This window comes from Littorina saxatilis, linkage group LG11 (assembly GCF_037325665.1).
Source record: "Littorina saxatilis isolate snail1 linkage group LG11, US_GU_Lsax_2.0, whole genome shotgun sequence".
In the NCBI taxonomy this organism is placed as follows: domain Eukaryota; kingdom Metazoa; phylum Mollusca; class Gastropoda; order Littorinimorpha; family Littorinidae; genus Littorina; species Littorina saxatilis.
Genome location: NC_090255.1, coordinates 35,686,836 through 35,704,335, shown reverse-complemented (window position 1 = coordinate 35,704,335; position 17,500 = coordinate 35,686,836). Strand labels below are relative to the sequence as shown.

General features: G+C 40.0%; 1 protein-coding gene across 1 annotated transcript in view; it reads right to left on the bottom strand.

The window, feature by feature from the left end:
• LOC138980347 (tetraspanin-18B-like) overlaps positions 1–13,946 on the bottom strand; it is an 18,747-nt gene extending 4,801 nt beyond the window's left edge. Inside the window, exons 1-5 of the mRNA XM_070353215.1 lie at positions 13,924–13,946; positions 4,750–4,842; positions 3,417–3,629; positions 2,951–3,025; positions 1,047–1,157 (exon numbers count right to left, since the gene is read on the bottom strand). Coding sequence (XP_070209316.1) covers positions 1,047–1,157; positions 2,951–3,025; positions 3,417–3,629; positions 4,750–4,812 — 462 coding nt within the window. The 5' untranslated portion in view covers positions 4,813–4,842; positions 13,924–13,946. The remainder of the gene's footprint in view (positions 1–1,046; positions 1,158–2,950; positions 3,026–3,416; positions 3,630–4,749; positions 4,843–13,923) is intronic.
• Between the last annotated feature and the right edge of the window lie 3,554 nt (positions 13,947–17,500).

Sequence of the window (17,500 nt, the reverse complement as noted above, 5' to 3'; positions counted from 1 at the left end):
TCGAATCCCGGTCGCTGCCGCCTGGTGGGTTAAGAGTGGAGATTTGTCCGATCTCCAAGGTCAACTAATGTGCAGACCTGCTAGTGCTTTATCCCCCTTCGTGTGTACACGCAAGCACAAGACCAAGTGCGCACGGAAAAGATCCTGTAATACATGTTAGAGTTCGGTGGGTTATGGAAACACGAAAATACCCAGCATGCCTACTCAACAAAAGCGGAGTGAAGCTGACTATGCTCTCAGAGTACAGTGTGGGGAACCCAAATGGGCAAACGAGCTCACACGTAACCAGACAATCGTGGAACGCTGAAGAAGAAGAAGTCTAAACAATCCAGCTACCTCAGAGGACGTTAAACCCCCAACGTCGAAATGTGTTTAAGGTTTTGAAAGAAGAGAAGGAAATAATGGGAAAACTCCAGAAAATTATCATTATATTTTCCTCCAGAATTAAAAACTTGCTGAATTACGGAGAATGAGACAAGAACATCAAAGGGATTTTTTTTGTTTAAGTCACTTCATTTATTTGTCTGTCTGTCTGTCTGACTGTCTGTCTGTCTGTCTGTCTGTCTATCTGTCAACTAGTCTATCAAGGCCATTTGGCCGATGTGATCGTGAACGTCTTGGTTTGGTGAAAATTAAAACGTTCCAATACCTTACCATTCTGGTTTTTTGATTTTTGACAAATTTAAAAATCTACATCATGTCGAATAACGTCATACCGTGTTCAAAGCAAATATTATTTAAAAACAGAGCTCTAACAAACAGAGAAAACTGAAACTTAACTATTGGACAAAAGAACTAAATGTCGTTGTACTCATGTTTCACGTATGATTAATTTGTGTCCTTTTGTATAATGTCAAATTTAACATAATGAGTAAGAGTAATTACAGGTGGTGGGTTTTTCTGCACCTCATGTAAATGAGAAAGTATGTGTACAAACATAAAACACACAAGATACCATGTTTGTTATCGCTTATTTATTGATTGATTGATTAAAATTTTGAAAAAAAATACAAATTACAAAAAAAATTAAATGTCGTTGTACTCACATCAACTTGTGCGTAATCCAGAGCTTGCGAGAAATCCACTTTGGAAGAGGTGAACCCTTGGTATTCTGTCTTCAGTTTTTTCTCCAGGTGAGTCAGTAACTTGTCTTCCACCTGAAAATATTTCAAAGATAACAAGTTCAAATTTACAAGGTGTGTGTTTTCCCTTGCTACGAGCTATGTTTATGTGATGTCGTAAAGCCGAATTTCTACACTCTTTTGGTGGCAAAATCACAGTCCGTTGCGAAACCAACGTCTAAAAATTGATGACAAATAGTTCAAACATCATTTTACTAATCACCTTTCTATTATTAATTTGAGACATTCATTTATTTGTATGTTCCTTGACATTATTTTCTCATGAGGACGGGATATCTAGAACAAATTACAAAAGGCTACACGGGTTTGTGAATATGTTTCTTGAAAGGATAGTACAAAATGCATCATTCTCTTAGTAATACACATGCCATGTTGGCGCCCCCAAAGGTTTGGGGCTGCATGGGACAGAACTCTTCGAGATAAAAACGTCGTTTGTGGTGATTTCCTCCCCTTGTGGAAAGTGCAACAGAATCACTGTATTTGCAAGAACACTTTGAGTGAGTGAGTGAGTGAGTGAGTGAGTGAGTGAGTGAGTGAGTGAGTGAGTGAGTGAGTGAGTGAGTGAGTGAGTGAGGGAGGAAACGAACGAACAAGAGAACCAGTGAACCAGTCAGTGAGTCAGTGAGAACGTAAGCTGAAGGAAAAGAAATGAACAGATTGTTCTTCAATCATTTAATCGATATGAAACTAAAGATGTTTATGTTTATGTAGGGGACAAAACTATTGCACCGCAAGTACGTTTCTTGCTTTGAAGATTATTCCCCTTTAACAAATCTTAGCACTTTTCTCCATCAATAAAATGCACTGATCTATTTTTAGATCAGTGATAAAATGTAGCACAGGGCCAATAATTACGTTTACTGGCTCTTGCTCTTGCTTGCAGTAAATCAAACTAACTCTCGATTTTGCGCTTCAGTGAATCGATCAGCTAGTTCATTGAAGGAATGTGAATTCAAGAATCGGTGTGATAAGGTGGATTTTTTTAAATGGACGTACCATCAACATTGACTGAATCTTCAGACCATTTTTAAAAGCTTTAAGTACTAGTTGTTGGTGTTGAATCATAAGTATTTGTTATAAACAAATTTAAAAAATGTTTGTACCATTGGCTCGAAAATTGACAGAGGACACAACCGTTTGACTGGTTTTTGCTAGAACAGAGGGAAAATTTTTTTTCCCGGGTAACCTAATTGTTGAAATATATTCTGCAACCCAAGCGCAGATGTGTGAGAATGAATCGGTTCGTCTATCTAGATCAATACTGCTTGTTAAGGACTATCTTGACTTAGTTACGCCGGGTCTTTCTAGTTCACAAACACAGGGTTCGCGCGCTCTTTACAATCTAAAAAAAAACAACACCACTTACAGTTTGTAAAAGTTGACCTGTTTGTAAAAATGTCTAAAATATGCCGTGGGACTGAAATATATTTTTTTCAAAGCATGTGTCCTCCGTGTAAATCAAACTCTTTTGTGAAAGAGTAGTGACTAATCATTTTAGATTTTTTTTAAAACTGAACAATCAGTAAAACCAACGTGCACGCGTCCCATGCAAAGAGAATGTAATATAAAGTGTCATTACTCAATAACTTTCACAATTATTGAGTACTCCTTTGTCTTTATCATTTCTATCTCAGGTTGATAATTATAAGTGGCTGATATTGTTCTTGAATGCCATTTCAATGTTTGTAATGAGGTCTTTGAAATGTTGTTACGGTTTAAAGGCAAAGAGCTATACATAAAGAGAAACAAACTTATGCTAGATTCGTGTATCTACTATCACGAGTAATATGAACAGAAGAATCGGTTACCTGGTCCCGGTAGACGAAAGCCAGAACACATGCAACGACCGTGATGACACAACACAGTAACACCAGGCCAATATACTGAAAAATAAACAATATAATCATATCATGGCGTTGTATATTATCATACCGCATCATAATATGTCACGTGATCTTCTTACACTCATTTATTTGTTCAACCAAATGGTGAAAGTATGTTGACAGCCGGTAGAAAACCTGACAAATATGAACACAAAACTAAACAAGAGGACAGAAGTCCTGAAACATACCTCTTCATTACAGTTTGCGTTAATGTTGAACTATAGCGTTATAAATCCAGAACTCAAAATCTAGTGGCAATACAAACTTTTTTTTATATACAAACCAAAGAATCAAACCAGAGAATATTTCTCCTGAAATGAATTGACAGATTGAGTTCCAAAATTCAGCATGATTATATAATTTAGTCATTTGATCAAGAACAATGACTCACCACAACTCTGTAACACTTCTGATCCCGAAAAGTCGCACGGCATCCCATGAAACCGAGAACGAAGATGACAATACCGGAAGTGACGAGCAAAATGGCGGCGTTCTGAAGCAGACCCAAGTCGTTGGTGGCGACATCTATCAAGGTAAGGACGCGAACCTCTTCCCTGTAAATCAACACCCAGCCTCCTACTGCCATGGAGGCGATGCCGGCCACCTGCATAACAACAAGTAATGTTTGAAATGTACACTTTCTTTCTTGTGTAAACGATCATATTTTACAAGATGATCCAAAACATTTACTCACATTCATCTTTCTCCCAAGTTGTATGTGTGTCTTAGTGTGTGTGTGTGTGTGTGTGTGTGTGTGTGTGTGTGTGTGTGTGTGTGTGTGTGTGTGTGTGTGTGTCCACGGTGCGTGTGTGTGTGTGTGTGTGTGTGTGCGCGTGTGTGTGTGTGTGTGTGTGTGTGTGTGTGTGTGTGTGTGTGTGTGTGTGCGTGCGTGCGTTCGTACGTGCGTGCATGCGTGCGTGTGTGTGTGGGTGTGTATATGTTTAGGGGGGAGGGGGTATAGATTTATATCCCATTTTAAGCAGAAGTATAGAAGACTTTGAAAGACACTAACATTTCTCATTCCAAATAATGAATGACACTCGAACTCTGCTTAATCATTTCGGAGCAAATTTAAGATACAACCCTGTACACCACCACAAAAAAACAACTTGTTGCATGCCTTGCCGGATGGGAATTTCTAAATGGAATTAATTTTACTGAATAATATATGTCGGACAACGCAATGCATTACAACTCAACACACACACACACACACACACACACACACACACACACACACACACACACACACACACACACACACACACACACACACACACACTCTCTCTCTCTCTCTCTCTCTCTCTCTCTCTTTGTCCCTTTCTCTTTATTCTCAGAATGTCAAAACACGAAGACAAGTTGCACTAATTCTCTATCTTCTCATCTACCCAACGTGTGTGTACTCATCACAAACAGCAGGTTAATGGAGACTATAGTGTAAGCTGGGTGGGACTGGCATACAGACACACATACACATGATGCACACACATACACACACACACACACACACACACACACACACACACACACACTCACACACACACACAAACACACACACACACACACACAAACACACACACACACACACACACACTCACACACACAAACACACACGTACACACACACACACACAAACACACACACACACACAAACACACATAAACACACACAAACACACAAACACTTTCTGTCTCTTCTCATCCACTAAACGTGTGTGTACTTACCACAAACAGCAGGTTGATGAAGATTAGTGTAAGCTGGGTGGGACTGGCCCCCTTTTCAGACATATTGCTGGCTGCAGACTGTCACCCCTCCACCTAGATGGAGACAGACATACAAACAAGTAACGAGGTTAGAAAAATAACTGACTGCATGGGTGATCAAATTACAATTTCATGGGATTGCCAAGAAACCAAACCAAACAGGATAAAAATGTAGTTTCACGACACACGAACAATAGTAACGAGGTTAACAAAATAACTAACTTCGAGAAACAAATTAGAAGATTAAAAGACATGCAAAGAAAGGAGAGAAAAACCAGAAAAGAGTGAACCAGCCTAATCTTGTATGTCTGATGTTATTGGATGTTGTTGTCTGATGTTGTTGTCTGATGTTGTTGTCTGATGTTATTGGATGTTGTTGTCTGATGTTGTTGTCTGATGTTATTGGATGTTGTTGTCTGATGTTGTTGTCTGATGTTGTTGTCTGATGTTGTTGTCTGATGTTGTTGTCTGATGTTGTTGTCTGATGTTGTTGTCTGATGTTGTTGTCTGATGTTGTTGTCTGATGTTGTTGTCTGATGTTATTGGATGTTGTTGTCTGATGTTGTTGTCTGATGTTGTTGTCTGATGTTGTTGTCTGATGTTGTTGTCTGATGTTGTTGTCTGATGTTATTGGATGTTGTTGTCTGATGTTGTTGTCTGATGTTGTTGTCTGATGTTATTGGATGTTGTTGTCTGATGTTGTTGTCTGATGTTGTTGTCTGATGTTGTTGTCTGATGTTGTTGTCTGATGTTGTTGTCTGATGTTGTTGTCTGATGTTATTGGATGTTGTTGTCTGATGTTGTTGTCTGATGTTGTTGTCTGATGTTATTGGATGTTGTTGTCTGATGTTGTTGTCTGATGTTGTTGTCTGATGTTATTGGATGTTGTTGTCTGATGTTGTTGTCTGATGTTGTTGTCTGATGTTGTTGTCTGATGTTGTTGTCTGATGTTGTTGTCTGATGTTGTTGTCTGATGTTGTTGTCTGATGTTGTTGTCTGATGTTATTGGATGTTGTTGTCTGATGTTGTTGTCTGATGTTGTTGTCTGATGTTATTGGATGTTGTTGTCTGATGTTGTTGTCTGATGTTGTTGTCTGATGTTATTGGATGTTGTTGTCTGATGTTGTTGTCTGATGTTGTTGTCTGATGTTGTTGTCTGATGTTGTTGTCTGATGTTGTTGTCTGGTGTTGTTGTCTGGTGTTGTTGGATGTTGTTGTCTGATGATGTTGTCTGATGTTATTGGATGTTGTTGTCTGATGTTGTTGCCATGTTACATACGTATCAAAAAGAATTAAAAACGTGTTGGAAAAAAAAGAGAACAAAAAAAGAGTGAACCTGTCCCAGGGAAAACAAGTTTTTCGTTCACGTAGGCTGTGTATTGATCAAAACAACATGTCTGGGTGTGTCTGTTGGGAGGGGGGTGGAGGGAGTGTTTTATGGGTCGGTGTGTGCATATCTGTGTGTCTGTCTATGTGTGTGCATATCTGTGTGTCTGTCTGTGTGTGTGTGCATATCTGTATGTCTGTCTGTGTGTGTGCATATCTGTGTGTCTGTCTGTGTGTGTGTGCATATCTGTGTGTCTGTCTGTGTGTCTTTTTTTTTTTTTTTTTTTTTTTTTTTTCTTTTTTTCCTTATATTTACAAATCAAATTTTCTACTTAATATTTGAAACTCGAAAATTACGAACACTGATCCCTGACAAGTTGTCTTTCTAAAAATACTAATACACATTTTCCCAATTAATATTACGTGATTTACAAAATGTCTCATCTTTTTACAACAACTTGTGTCTTAATAGCCAAATATTATATCCTGCATCTTAAAATTAACCCTCAATCCAGCCTTTTCCTCTATCCAGTTTTCTATCTTCGTCCAAAACAACTTTACCGGTATGCACTCATAAAAGAAATGTTCAACAAAATCAACTTCCGTCCAACAAATACAACATCTGTTATTCTCCCTGACTTGCATTTTACATAATAAAATATTTGTTGGATATATGTTATGTAAGATTTTCCATTCCAATTCTCTTAACCTCACTTCTTTGGAAACATGGGCAAGTGTCCAAATTTCCTTATCTACTTGTACACCAAACTTCCTCAACCAAAAATTATATACACAAGGTTTTTCTACAGCATTATCTACACTTTTCTTTTCTATCATTTTTCGTATTTGGCTTATTTTTATCATATACAGGCTACCATCAAACAATTGCTTATCCATCTGGACAATAATATGTTTATTTTCAATCCAATTAATCCATACTTTGGGTAATGCGTTTATTAATGCCCAATAATCCAATAAAATATTTGCATTATTCTTTCTAATTTGTATATATACCTCTGCTGCTGACTTCAATCTCTTTTCTTCCACTATAAACAAATCACTTACTCGTTCAATCCCAGCATTTTTCCAATACAAATAAAACAACATTTTCCCTTTATACCGAATCAAATCATTACTCCACAAAATCTGTTTATAAAAATTGTTTACATCAATCTTATCATGTTCCATCCTACGCTTGTAACTCAAATGTGTCCACACTACCCTCTGCCAAAATGGGCTTCCAATCATTGTCAAATTCAATTCCTTACTCGGTTTAACATTCAAATCAAAACAACCATACCCTGAAACAACATGTCCCAGAAACCATAGTGGTATAAACGTCCAATTTGCTCCCTTCTTTTCATACAAACGTCCGACCCATTGTAAATAAAAAGACTCTTGCATCCTGTGCACATTTAGCATTTTCAACCCACCTTCACTTATTTCTTTCTCCATTACTTTTCTTTTCACTTTTTCAAATGCTTTTTTATTCGAACACTTTCTCTGCCAAATAAACTTATAAAACAATCTATTTAACTCTGTCAAAACCCGATCTGGCAATCCAATCGTCTGCATCACAAATACTAGCTGTGAAATAAAAAAACATTTGATTATTACAATTTTACCGTGAATCCTTAAATCTCGTCGACTCCATATCTTAATCAACTTCTTAATCTTCTGAACTCTTAATACCCAATTCTGTTCAACAGTTATTGCTCTATCATTATTTACGAAATATATACCTAAAATCTTAATCTTCTCTGTGCACTCAAAGGGCAACTTTTGCTGACCACAATGCTGTCCAATTTTCATTATTTTGGTTTTATTAACATTCAGGGTCAGTCCTGAAAACTTTGCAAACTGTATTATTATATCTTTAACTTTAAAGACATCACCACTGTTCTGTAAAAATATTGTTGTATCGTCTGCTAACTGTTTAATTTTTAGGGCACTCTCCTCGCCCACCTTTGAGGGTAATTCAACACCCGTTATATCACTTTTCCTAATTTTAATGGCAAGTATTTCCACCGCCAATATAAAGGCCAGGGGTGAAAATGGACAACCTTGTCTTATACCACACTTCAAGGGAAACGGTTCTGAAATCCACCCTCCGTGATTAATACTACTAAAAGTGTCTGTCATTAAAAGCTTAACCCATTTTTGAAAATCTTCACCAAAACCATATGATCTAAATGCTTCTATCATAAATTCCTTATAAATGGAATCAAACGCTTTACAATAGTCAAGGGCCAATATAAACCCAGACTTATTCGTTCGATTTAAATACTCTATTACGTCATCTATTGTACGAATCACGGTTCCAATATTCCTTCCTTTTATGTAACCAACTTGATCTTCATTTACTAACTTACAAATAACTGAACTCAATCTCTGATTTAAAACCTTTGCCAAGATCTTATAATCTGTATTAAGTAGGGTAATTGGACGCCAATTATTAAGGTCTTCCCTGGGTAATTCTGTATTTTTTTGTAATAACTTAATTATTCCTTGTTTTTGCGTAAAAGACAAATTATTATTACGAAAGGCTTCATTAAACGAGTCTGTAATCATGCTATTTAATCTATTCCAAAACATTTTAATAAACTCTGTAGTGAGTCCGTCACTTCCAGGTGATGAACCATTTTTCATCATCTTTAATGCTGCTGCCACCTCTGCTTCCGTCAACATCCCTTCACATACATTACTATCTTCGTTCGTTAATTTAACCAATTCTTCTTCATCACAAAATTCCTTTGCTTCAGCCCTGATGCGTTCCTGACTTTCTGGACTTTTACCATACAAACATTTATAATACTGCACTTGTTCATTCAACACAAGAAATTGATCATCAACAATATCACCATTACTTGCCCTCACATGTGTCATCACATTATTTTGGGCTTGTACTTTTTCCAAATTCAAAAAATATTTCGTATTTCTTTCTCCTTCTTCTACCCACTTGGCTCTTGATCGTACATGAGCTCCTCTTGCTTTATCCATGGTCATTATTTCCAATTTCGATTTAACATTAAACATTTCTGCCTGCAATTTCTCATTATTAGGTTGTTGTGCACAATGTTTTTCCAACTGTTGCAACTTTGCTTGTAAATCTACAAATTCATTCTTCTGGCTTCTTGACCTTGATTTACCAAATTCTATACAAACCGATTTAATGTTTGATTTACATGTTTCCCATTGATCCTGAGCATTAGCACCCCTAGGCACATTATTACACATCTCCTCTATTAACGCATTCATTTTTTCAACAAATGCTTGATCTTTCAAATAGGAATTATTAAAGCGCCAGTAGCCTGGGCCCCGTACAAATTGGGAATCACACATTTCCACCAAAACCCCTCTGTGATCGGTATTTGCAACCGACACAATTTCACAACTTACACAGTTTGGAATAATGTCCTCTGTTACAAAGCAATAATCCAGTCGCCGTGCGATAAAAGGGTTACGTCTGCACCATGTATACTCTTTTTCCTCGCCATGCAACATTCTCCAAACATCACTCATATTCAGTCTAAATATTATATCTTTCAACAACTCAACTTCATTTTGTTTATGATTTTCACCAGCAATAATATCCAACTCATTTGACATAACTAAATTAAAGTCTCCCATTAACAACACTTTTTCTTCCGTATACTTTAGCAACACTGAGTTCAACTTATTATAAAATCTTACTTTTTCTTGGCTTACATTTGGAGCATACATATTAACTACAATATACTCTTTATCTTCTTTTATAACAGAAATTACTAATATTCTATCATAACTCTTCAATAAACTCACTTCCCCTACAAAATGCTTTGAAACAAGGATAAGTTCTCCCCTGCTATTATGCGTTCCTTCACTATAAAACATCTTTCCATCCCATTGTTTTTCCCAAATAGACACGTCTTGTTCTGTTATGTGTGTTTCCTGTCTGTGTGTCTGTGTGTCTGTGTGTCTGTCTGTCTGACTGTCTGTCTGTCTGACTGACTGTCTGTCTGACTGCCTGTCTGTCTGTCTGACTGTCTGACTGTCTGACTGCCTGTCTGTCTGTCTGACTGTCTGTCTGTCTGTCTGTCTGTCTGACTGACTGTCTGTCTGTGTGTCTGTGTGTCTGACTGTCTGACTGTCTGTCTGTCTGTCTGTCTGACTGTCTGTCTGTCTGTCTGTCTGTCTGTCCGGCCGGTATCGAATGACTCACAGACCGAAGAACGAACATGCACAGTTCGCAAGAAGTTCATAAAATTACGCAATCCACGGACAGAACAATCCACGGACAGAACAAACCACGGACAGAACAAACCATGGACAGAACAAACCACGGACAGAACAAACAACGGACAGAACAAACCATGGACAGAACAATCCACGGACAGATCAAACCATGGACAGAACAAACCACGGACAGAACAATCCACGGACAGAACAATCCACGGACAGAACAATCCACGGACAGAACAATCCACGGACAGAACAAACCACGGACAGAACAAACAACGGACAGAACAAACCACGGACAGAACAAACCACGGACAGAACAAACCACGGACAGAACAAACCATGGACAGAACAAACCACGGACAGAACAAACCACGGACAGAACAAACCATGGACAGAACAAACCACGGACAGACCAAACCATGGACAGAACAAACCATGGACAGAACAAACAACGGACAGAACAAACCACGGACAGAACAAACCATGGACAGAACAAACCACGGACAGACCAAACCACGGACAGAACAAACCACTGACAGACCAAACCACGGACAGAACAAACCACGGACAGAACAATCCATGGACAGAACAATCCACGGACAGAACAAACCACGGACAGAACAAACCACGGACAGAACAAACCACGGACAGAACAAACTACGGACAGAACAAACTACGGACAGAACAAACCATGGACAGAACAAACCACGGACAGAACAAACCACGGACAGAACAAACCACGGACAGAACAAACCATGGACAGAACAAACAACGGACAGAACAATCCACGGACAGAACAAACCACGGACAGAACAATCCACGGACAGAACAAACCACGGACAGAACAATCCACGGACAGAACAAACCACGGACAGAACACACCACGGACAGAACAAACCATGGACAGAACAAACCACGGACAGAACAAACCACGGACAGAACAAACCACGGACAGAACAAACCACGGACAGAACAATCCACGGACAGAACAAACCACGGACAGAACAATCCACGGACAGAACAAACCATGGACAGAACAAACCATGGACAGAACAAACCATGGACAGAACAAACCACGGACAGAACAAACCACGGACAGAACAAACCACGGACAGAACAAACCACGCACAGAACAAACCATGGACAGAACAAACCATGGACAGAACAAACCATGGACAGAACAAACCACGGACAGAACAAACCATGGACAGAACAAACCACGGACAGACCAAACCACGGACAGAACAAACCATAGACAGAACAAACCATAGACAGAACAATCCACGGACAGAACAATCCACGGACAGAACAAACCATGGACAGAACAAACCACGGACAGAACAAACCATGGACAGAACAATCCACGGACAGAACAAACCATGGACAGAACAATCCACGGACAGAACAAACCATGGACAGAACAAACCACGGACAGAACAAACCATGGACAGAACAATCCACGGACAGAACAAACCATGGACAGAACAAACCACGGACAGAACAAACCATGGACAGAACAATCCACGGACAGAACAAACCATGGACAGAACAAACCACGGACAGAACAAACCACGGACAGAACACACCACGGACAGAACAAACCATGGACAGAACAAACCATGGACAGAACAAACCACGGACAGAACAATCCATGGACAGAACAAACCACGGACAGAACAAACCACGGACAGAACAAACAACGGACAGAACAAACCATGGACAGAACAAACCACGGACAGAACAATCCATGGACAGAACAAACCACGGACAGAACAAACCACGGACAGAACAAACAACGGACAGAACAATCCACGGACAGAACAAACCATGGACAGAACAAACCACGGACAGAACAAACCACGGACAGAACAATCCACGGACAGAACAAACCATGGACAGAACAAACCACGGACAGAACAAACCACGGACAGAACAAACCATGGACAGAACAAACCACGGACAGAACAAACCATGGACAGAACAAACCATGGACAGAACAAACCACGGACAGAACAAACCACGGACAGAACAATCCACGGACAGAACAAACCATGGACAGAACAAACCATGGACAGAACAAACCACGGACAGAACAAACCATGGACAGAACAATCCACGGACAGACCAAACCATGGACAGAACAAACCATGGACAGAACAAACCACGGACAGAACAAACCATGGACAGAACAAACCACGGACAGAACAAACCATGGACAGAACAATCCACGGACAGAACAAACCATGGACAGAACAAACCACGGACAGAACACACCACGGACAGAACAAACCATGGACAGAACAAACCACGGACAGAACAAACCACGGACAGAACAAACCATGGACAGAACAAACCACGGACAGAACAAACAACGGACAGAACAAACAACGGACAGAACAAACAACGGACAGAACAAACAACGGACAGAACAAACCACGGACAGAACAAAACACGGACAGAACAAACCACGGCCAGAACAAACCACGGACAGAACAAACCATGGACAGAACAAACCACGGACAGAACAATCCACGGACAGAACAAACCACGGACAGAACAAACCATGGACAGAACAAACAACGGACAGAACAAACAACGGACAGAACAAACCACGGACAGAACAAACAACGGACAGAACAAACAACGGACAGAACAAACCACGGACAGAACAAACCACGGACAGAACAAACCATGGACAGAACAAACCATGGACAGAACAAACCATGGACAGAACAAACCACGGACAGAACAAACAACGGACAGAACAAACCATGGACAGAACAAACCACGGACAGAACAAACCACGGACAGAACAAACCACGGACAGAACAAACCATGGACAGAACAAACCACGGACAGAACAAACCATGGACAGAACAAACCATGGACAGAACAAACCACGGACAGAACAAACCACGGACAGAACAAACCATGGACAGAACAAACCATGGACAGAACAATCCACGGACAGAACAATCCACGGACAGAACAAACCACGGACAGAACAATCCACGGACAGAACAAACCACGGACAGAACAATCCACGGACAGAACAAACCACGGACAGAACAAACCACGGACAGAACAAACCACGGACAGAACAAACAACGGACAGAACAATCCACGGACAGAACAATCCACGGACAGAACAATCCACGGACAGAACAAACCACGGACAGAACAAACCACGGACAGAACAAACCATGGACAGAACAAACCACGGACAGAACAAACCACGGACAGAACAATCCATGGACAGAACAATCCACGGACAGAACAAACCACGGACAGAACAAACCATGGACAGAACAATCCATGGACAGAACAATCCACGGACAGAACAAACCACGGACAGAACAATCCATGGACAGAACAAACCACGGACAGAACAAACCACGGACAGAACAATCCACGGACAGAACAAACCACGGACAGAACAAACCACGGACAGAACAAACAGTAAAAGGGCGAATATGGGGAGAAACAAAACTTGGCACAATTTGTTCAGCGTCAATGTAAACACATAAAGACTTCAAATCAGAAAAAGAACAATCAGGCAAAACCAAGATAGAGTTAATATGTGTTTACCTGATCGTAAGTTTGCTTGTTTGCTAGGCATCACAATTTGCCTAGGCTCTGCGTATGTTTTTGTGACCGATTATCCGTCTTAGGCGGGGTCTAATCTTAACAAAAAAGATCGTACATGGTGTCTACGCATATTATATTTCCTTATACTTATTCAAAGCACGGGCGACTTTGTCTCCCATTCTATGGGTAAAAGATGCCTTTTGTAATTGTCATATAGGCTACTATATGTTCTTTTCATCGTTAAGGGGGTTGTGGAGATTCTGTGTGTGTGTGTATGTGTGTGTGTGTGTGTGTGTGTGTGTGTGTGTGTGTGTGTGTGTGTGTGTGTGAAAGAGTGTGTGTGTGTGTGTGAAAGAGTGTGTGTGTGTGTGTGTGTGTGTGTGTGTGTGTGTGTGTGTGTGTGTGTGTGTGTGTGTGTGTGTGTGTGTGTGTGTCTATTCGCGTCTACGTGGGCAGTGGAAAATGTACAAGCAGGTAGGAAAGGTATACAATTGAACAGCAGTGGCACACTATGAAAACGAGACAGACAGGCATACACCGAGAACAACAGAACAAAATCGAATTCAAAAACTGTATTTAAAGAACATAGCATTTAGTCGAACTGTTCCTCTAACAACGGTTGCATTTTGCGGATCATACAAAATAACATACACAAGACACAGACACAGGGAAAGCTAAAACCGTTCACACCCGAAAAGAAACGTCGAAATAGAACATGTAGTCTAAATAAACGAGCACAAACTACACCGGTTACTCTAGAGCGTAATGGAATCAAAAATGCAACCACAAACTGAGCACAAACATCGAAGAAAACATAATGTTAACCCAAAAAGTAAACCCTTACCTGAGAAAGAAAACAAATCACCAGTCAAGTATTCACACCCAAGTTAAGAAATGAGCCTGCGAATAGAGTACTCCTTGTTTGCCTACATCACACTGAAACAAAAATTATGCTTCACTGCCTTCAACACAAATTTTTTTTTTAATCCAATCACAGAATGATCTACACCACTGCATGTATAGATTTCTATTCACAGCTATAAGCGTTTTGAATGCATTTCTCCTGCTGACTCAAGGCGTCTTTTTAAGCAGTGCATAGGGAATACGAAATTAGCACGTTGAAACCCACGACCCCCAACAACGTAAACTGTTGTTGTTATTGTTAACCAAGAACTTATGAAGCCTACGTATTTAGATATTTAGATTGATATTTATAAATCAGTCGTTTCAATTAAAATTAATGTGCATCCTTAATTGTCATTCTATGAGACGCCAGGAGATTGGTTCCGTATAACTCTCACTTACTGTAACTCTTGTTGCACATGTTGTATGCATTTAGAGCAATGACCTCTCTTACGTCCCTTTGTTTCTTGGATCTTAAAATAGCGCCCTGCCTCATTTGATTAAGATTCTGACAAATCAACCAGGAAAGGTATTCTGGCAAAGCTTTGTTTTCTTTTGTACTGCGGCGTGTGTGTGTGTGTGTGTGGGGGGGGGGGGTGGTGGTGGTGGTGGTTTGGGTGTGTTATCCCGTGTAAGAGACCGACCAGATCAGAAATTTTTGAGCGAGAAGAAACACTCTTCAACATGTCTGTGGCGTGACGTAAATTTGTGTAACTCATCAATCGACATAACGACCAATATTTAACGAGACGAAGTTTCTTTCTGGTCAAATATTGTTTATACGCTTTTTTTTTCTTTTTTTTTTTTGAAGAGCAATATGTTAAGTCTCGCAGAAAAATACTGTCATGTGTATGTGTTGGGTTTTTTTTTGTGGGTTTTTTTACGATCACCACTAAAAGCTTATAGCTTATGTTGTTTTTTCTTAGCATGCTCATTATAAACTGTATCTATGAACTGTTAAATAAAAGTTTTAACCAGGCAAGGCTTTTAAGCTGTTCGTGCGTTGATGGCATTTGTTAATATCGCAGCTATTCACTCACCTTATCGCTACGCGTTGCCGTTGAGCTTTGCAATCTGATCTTAAACCTCCTACCTCTGCCAATATACAACACCACCCGTAGACCCATAGTGTGCATAGCCCAGTTCTACCCGAAATGTATTCACAAGTGAATGCGAGTTTTTATCTCAGCACAATACCTTTCCTTCGACTCCCTTCCCCCAAACCCACACCTTAGCGCACAGAGCATTCAGTTTGCCCGGTTTGGTTGGGTGTGGCTTGAAATGTGTACGTTGGGCTTTATTTGTAACCAGCTGGTGTTAGCGATACGGAGTTGCGTTTATGGAGGACTGTCTTGCATATTTTGTTTGATCGTGTGTGAGATTTGGGATGACTGGTTTGGGTTTGTGGAGTAACTGCGAGGACACGTTGACAGTCAGCTGTGACGCTTATAAGAGAGCAGGAGAAGTTAATGTAGATTATCCAAGGCAGTTAAAGAGAATCAGGGTTGTTGTTGTTGTTGTTGTTGTTGTTGTTTGTGGTGTTGTTGTTGTTGTTTGTGGTGTTGTTGTTCTTGTTGTTGTTGTTGTTTTGCTGCTGCTGCTGCTGCTGCTGCTGCTGCTGCTACTGCTTCTGCTGCTGCTGATGCTGCTTTCGATCGTTGTTGCTGTTGCTGTTGTTGTTCTTGTTGTTGTTCTTGGTTTTGTTCTTGTTCTTGTTCTTGTTGTTGTTGTTGTTCTTCTTCTTCTTCTTCTTCTTCTTCTTCTTCTTCTGCTTGTCGCTTATTTGCACACTGCTGATTCCTTTGTTCGTTCGCCCGTCTGTTCGTCGATCGTCTTTCCAAATGATTTCTTTGTTCAAATGCACAATCCTGGCCGAAATTTCTATCCTTTTAATTACTTGTCAACATTATGATTCAGGTATGGATTTGGGTTGAAAGTGTATTAGATCTACCTCCCTGCTTGAAAAACAAGAGGCGAAGCCTTCAAGGCTCACGTAAGAAATCGACAAACAGTAACACAAACTCAATCACTCCGTCACACATACACACACACACACACACACACACACACACACACACACACAGCAATAGGTGAAACTGTGCAAGAAAGCGAGACCCTGGATCATTCTGCCAACTAGTCTCGGTCCGCTCACAATAACAATGACCGAGACTTTCAGTAATTCCTTTGCGTGACGTCTAACCCTCTTACGTCATAATGTGACGTCTTCAAATAGTTTCTATCACACACGTCAAACACTTTTGACCGAGACGTAATCTTCTTATGCGAGCTTTATCCATAGACTCGGAAATGTTAAAGTTTCTATCAGTATCATACACATGTCACATGATCTCATGGCTTATTCCAGACGTCTTTTACATGTTGACGTCATTGACATGACGTCATTTCCTAGAAGTTTCCCTGCCTTCGCTTCAAACAAAATTCGTGGCTGCAACTTTTGCACTGGGCTGAGAAGATGGGTGCAAAGAAAAGTGGTACAACAAAAAGTGAGTAGAACGACAACAACTGTTGAGCGAAAGTAATCAACACTATTTAGTGAGGGTTGTTGTTGTTGTTGTTGAAAGTAATCAACACTATTTAGTGAGGGTTGTTGTTGTTGTTGAAAGTAATCAACACTATTTAGTGAGGGTTGTTGTTGTTGTTGTTGAAAGTAATC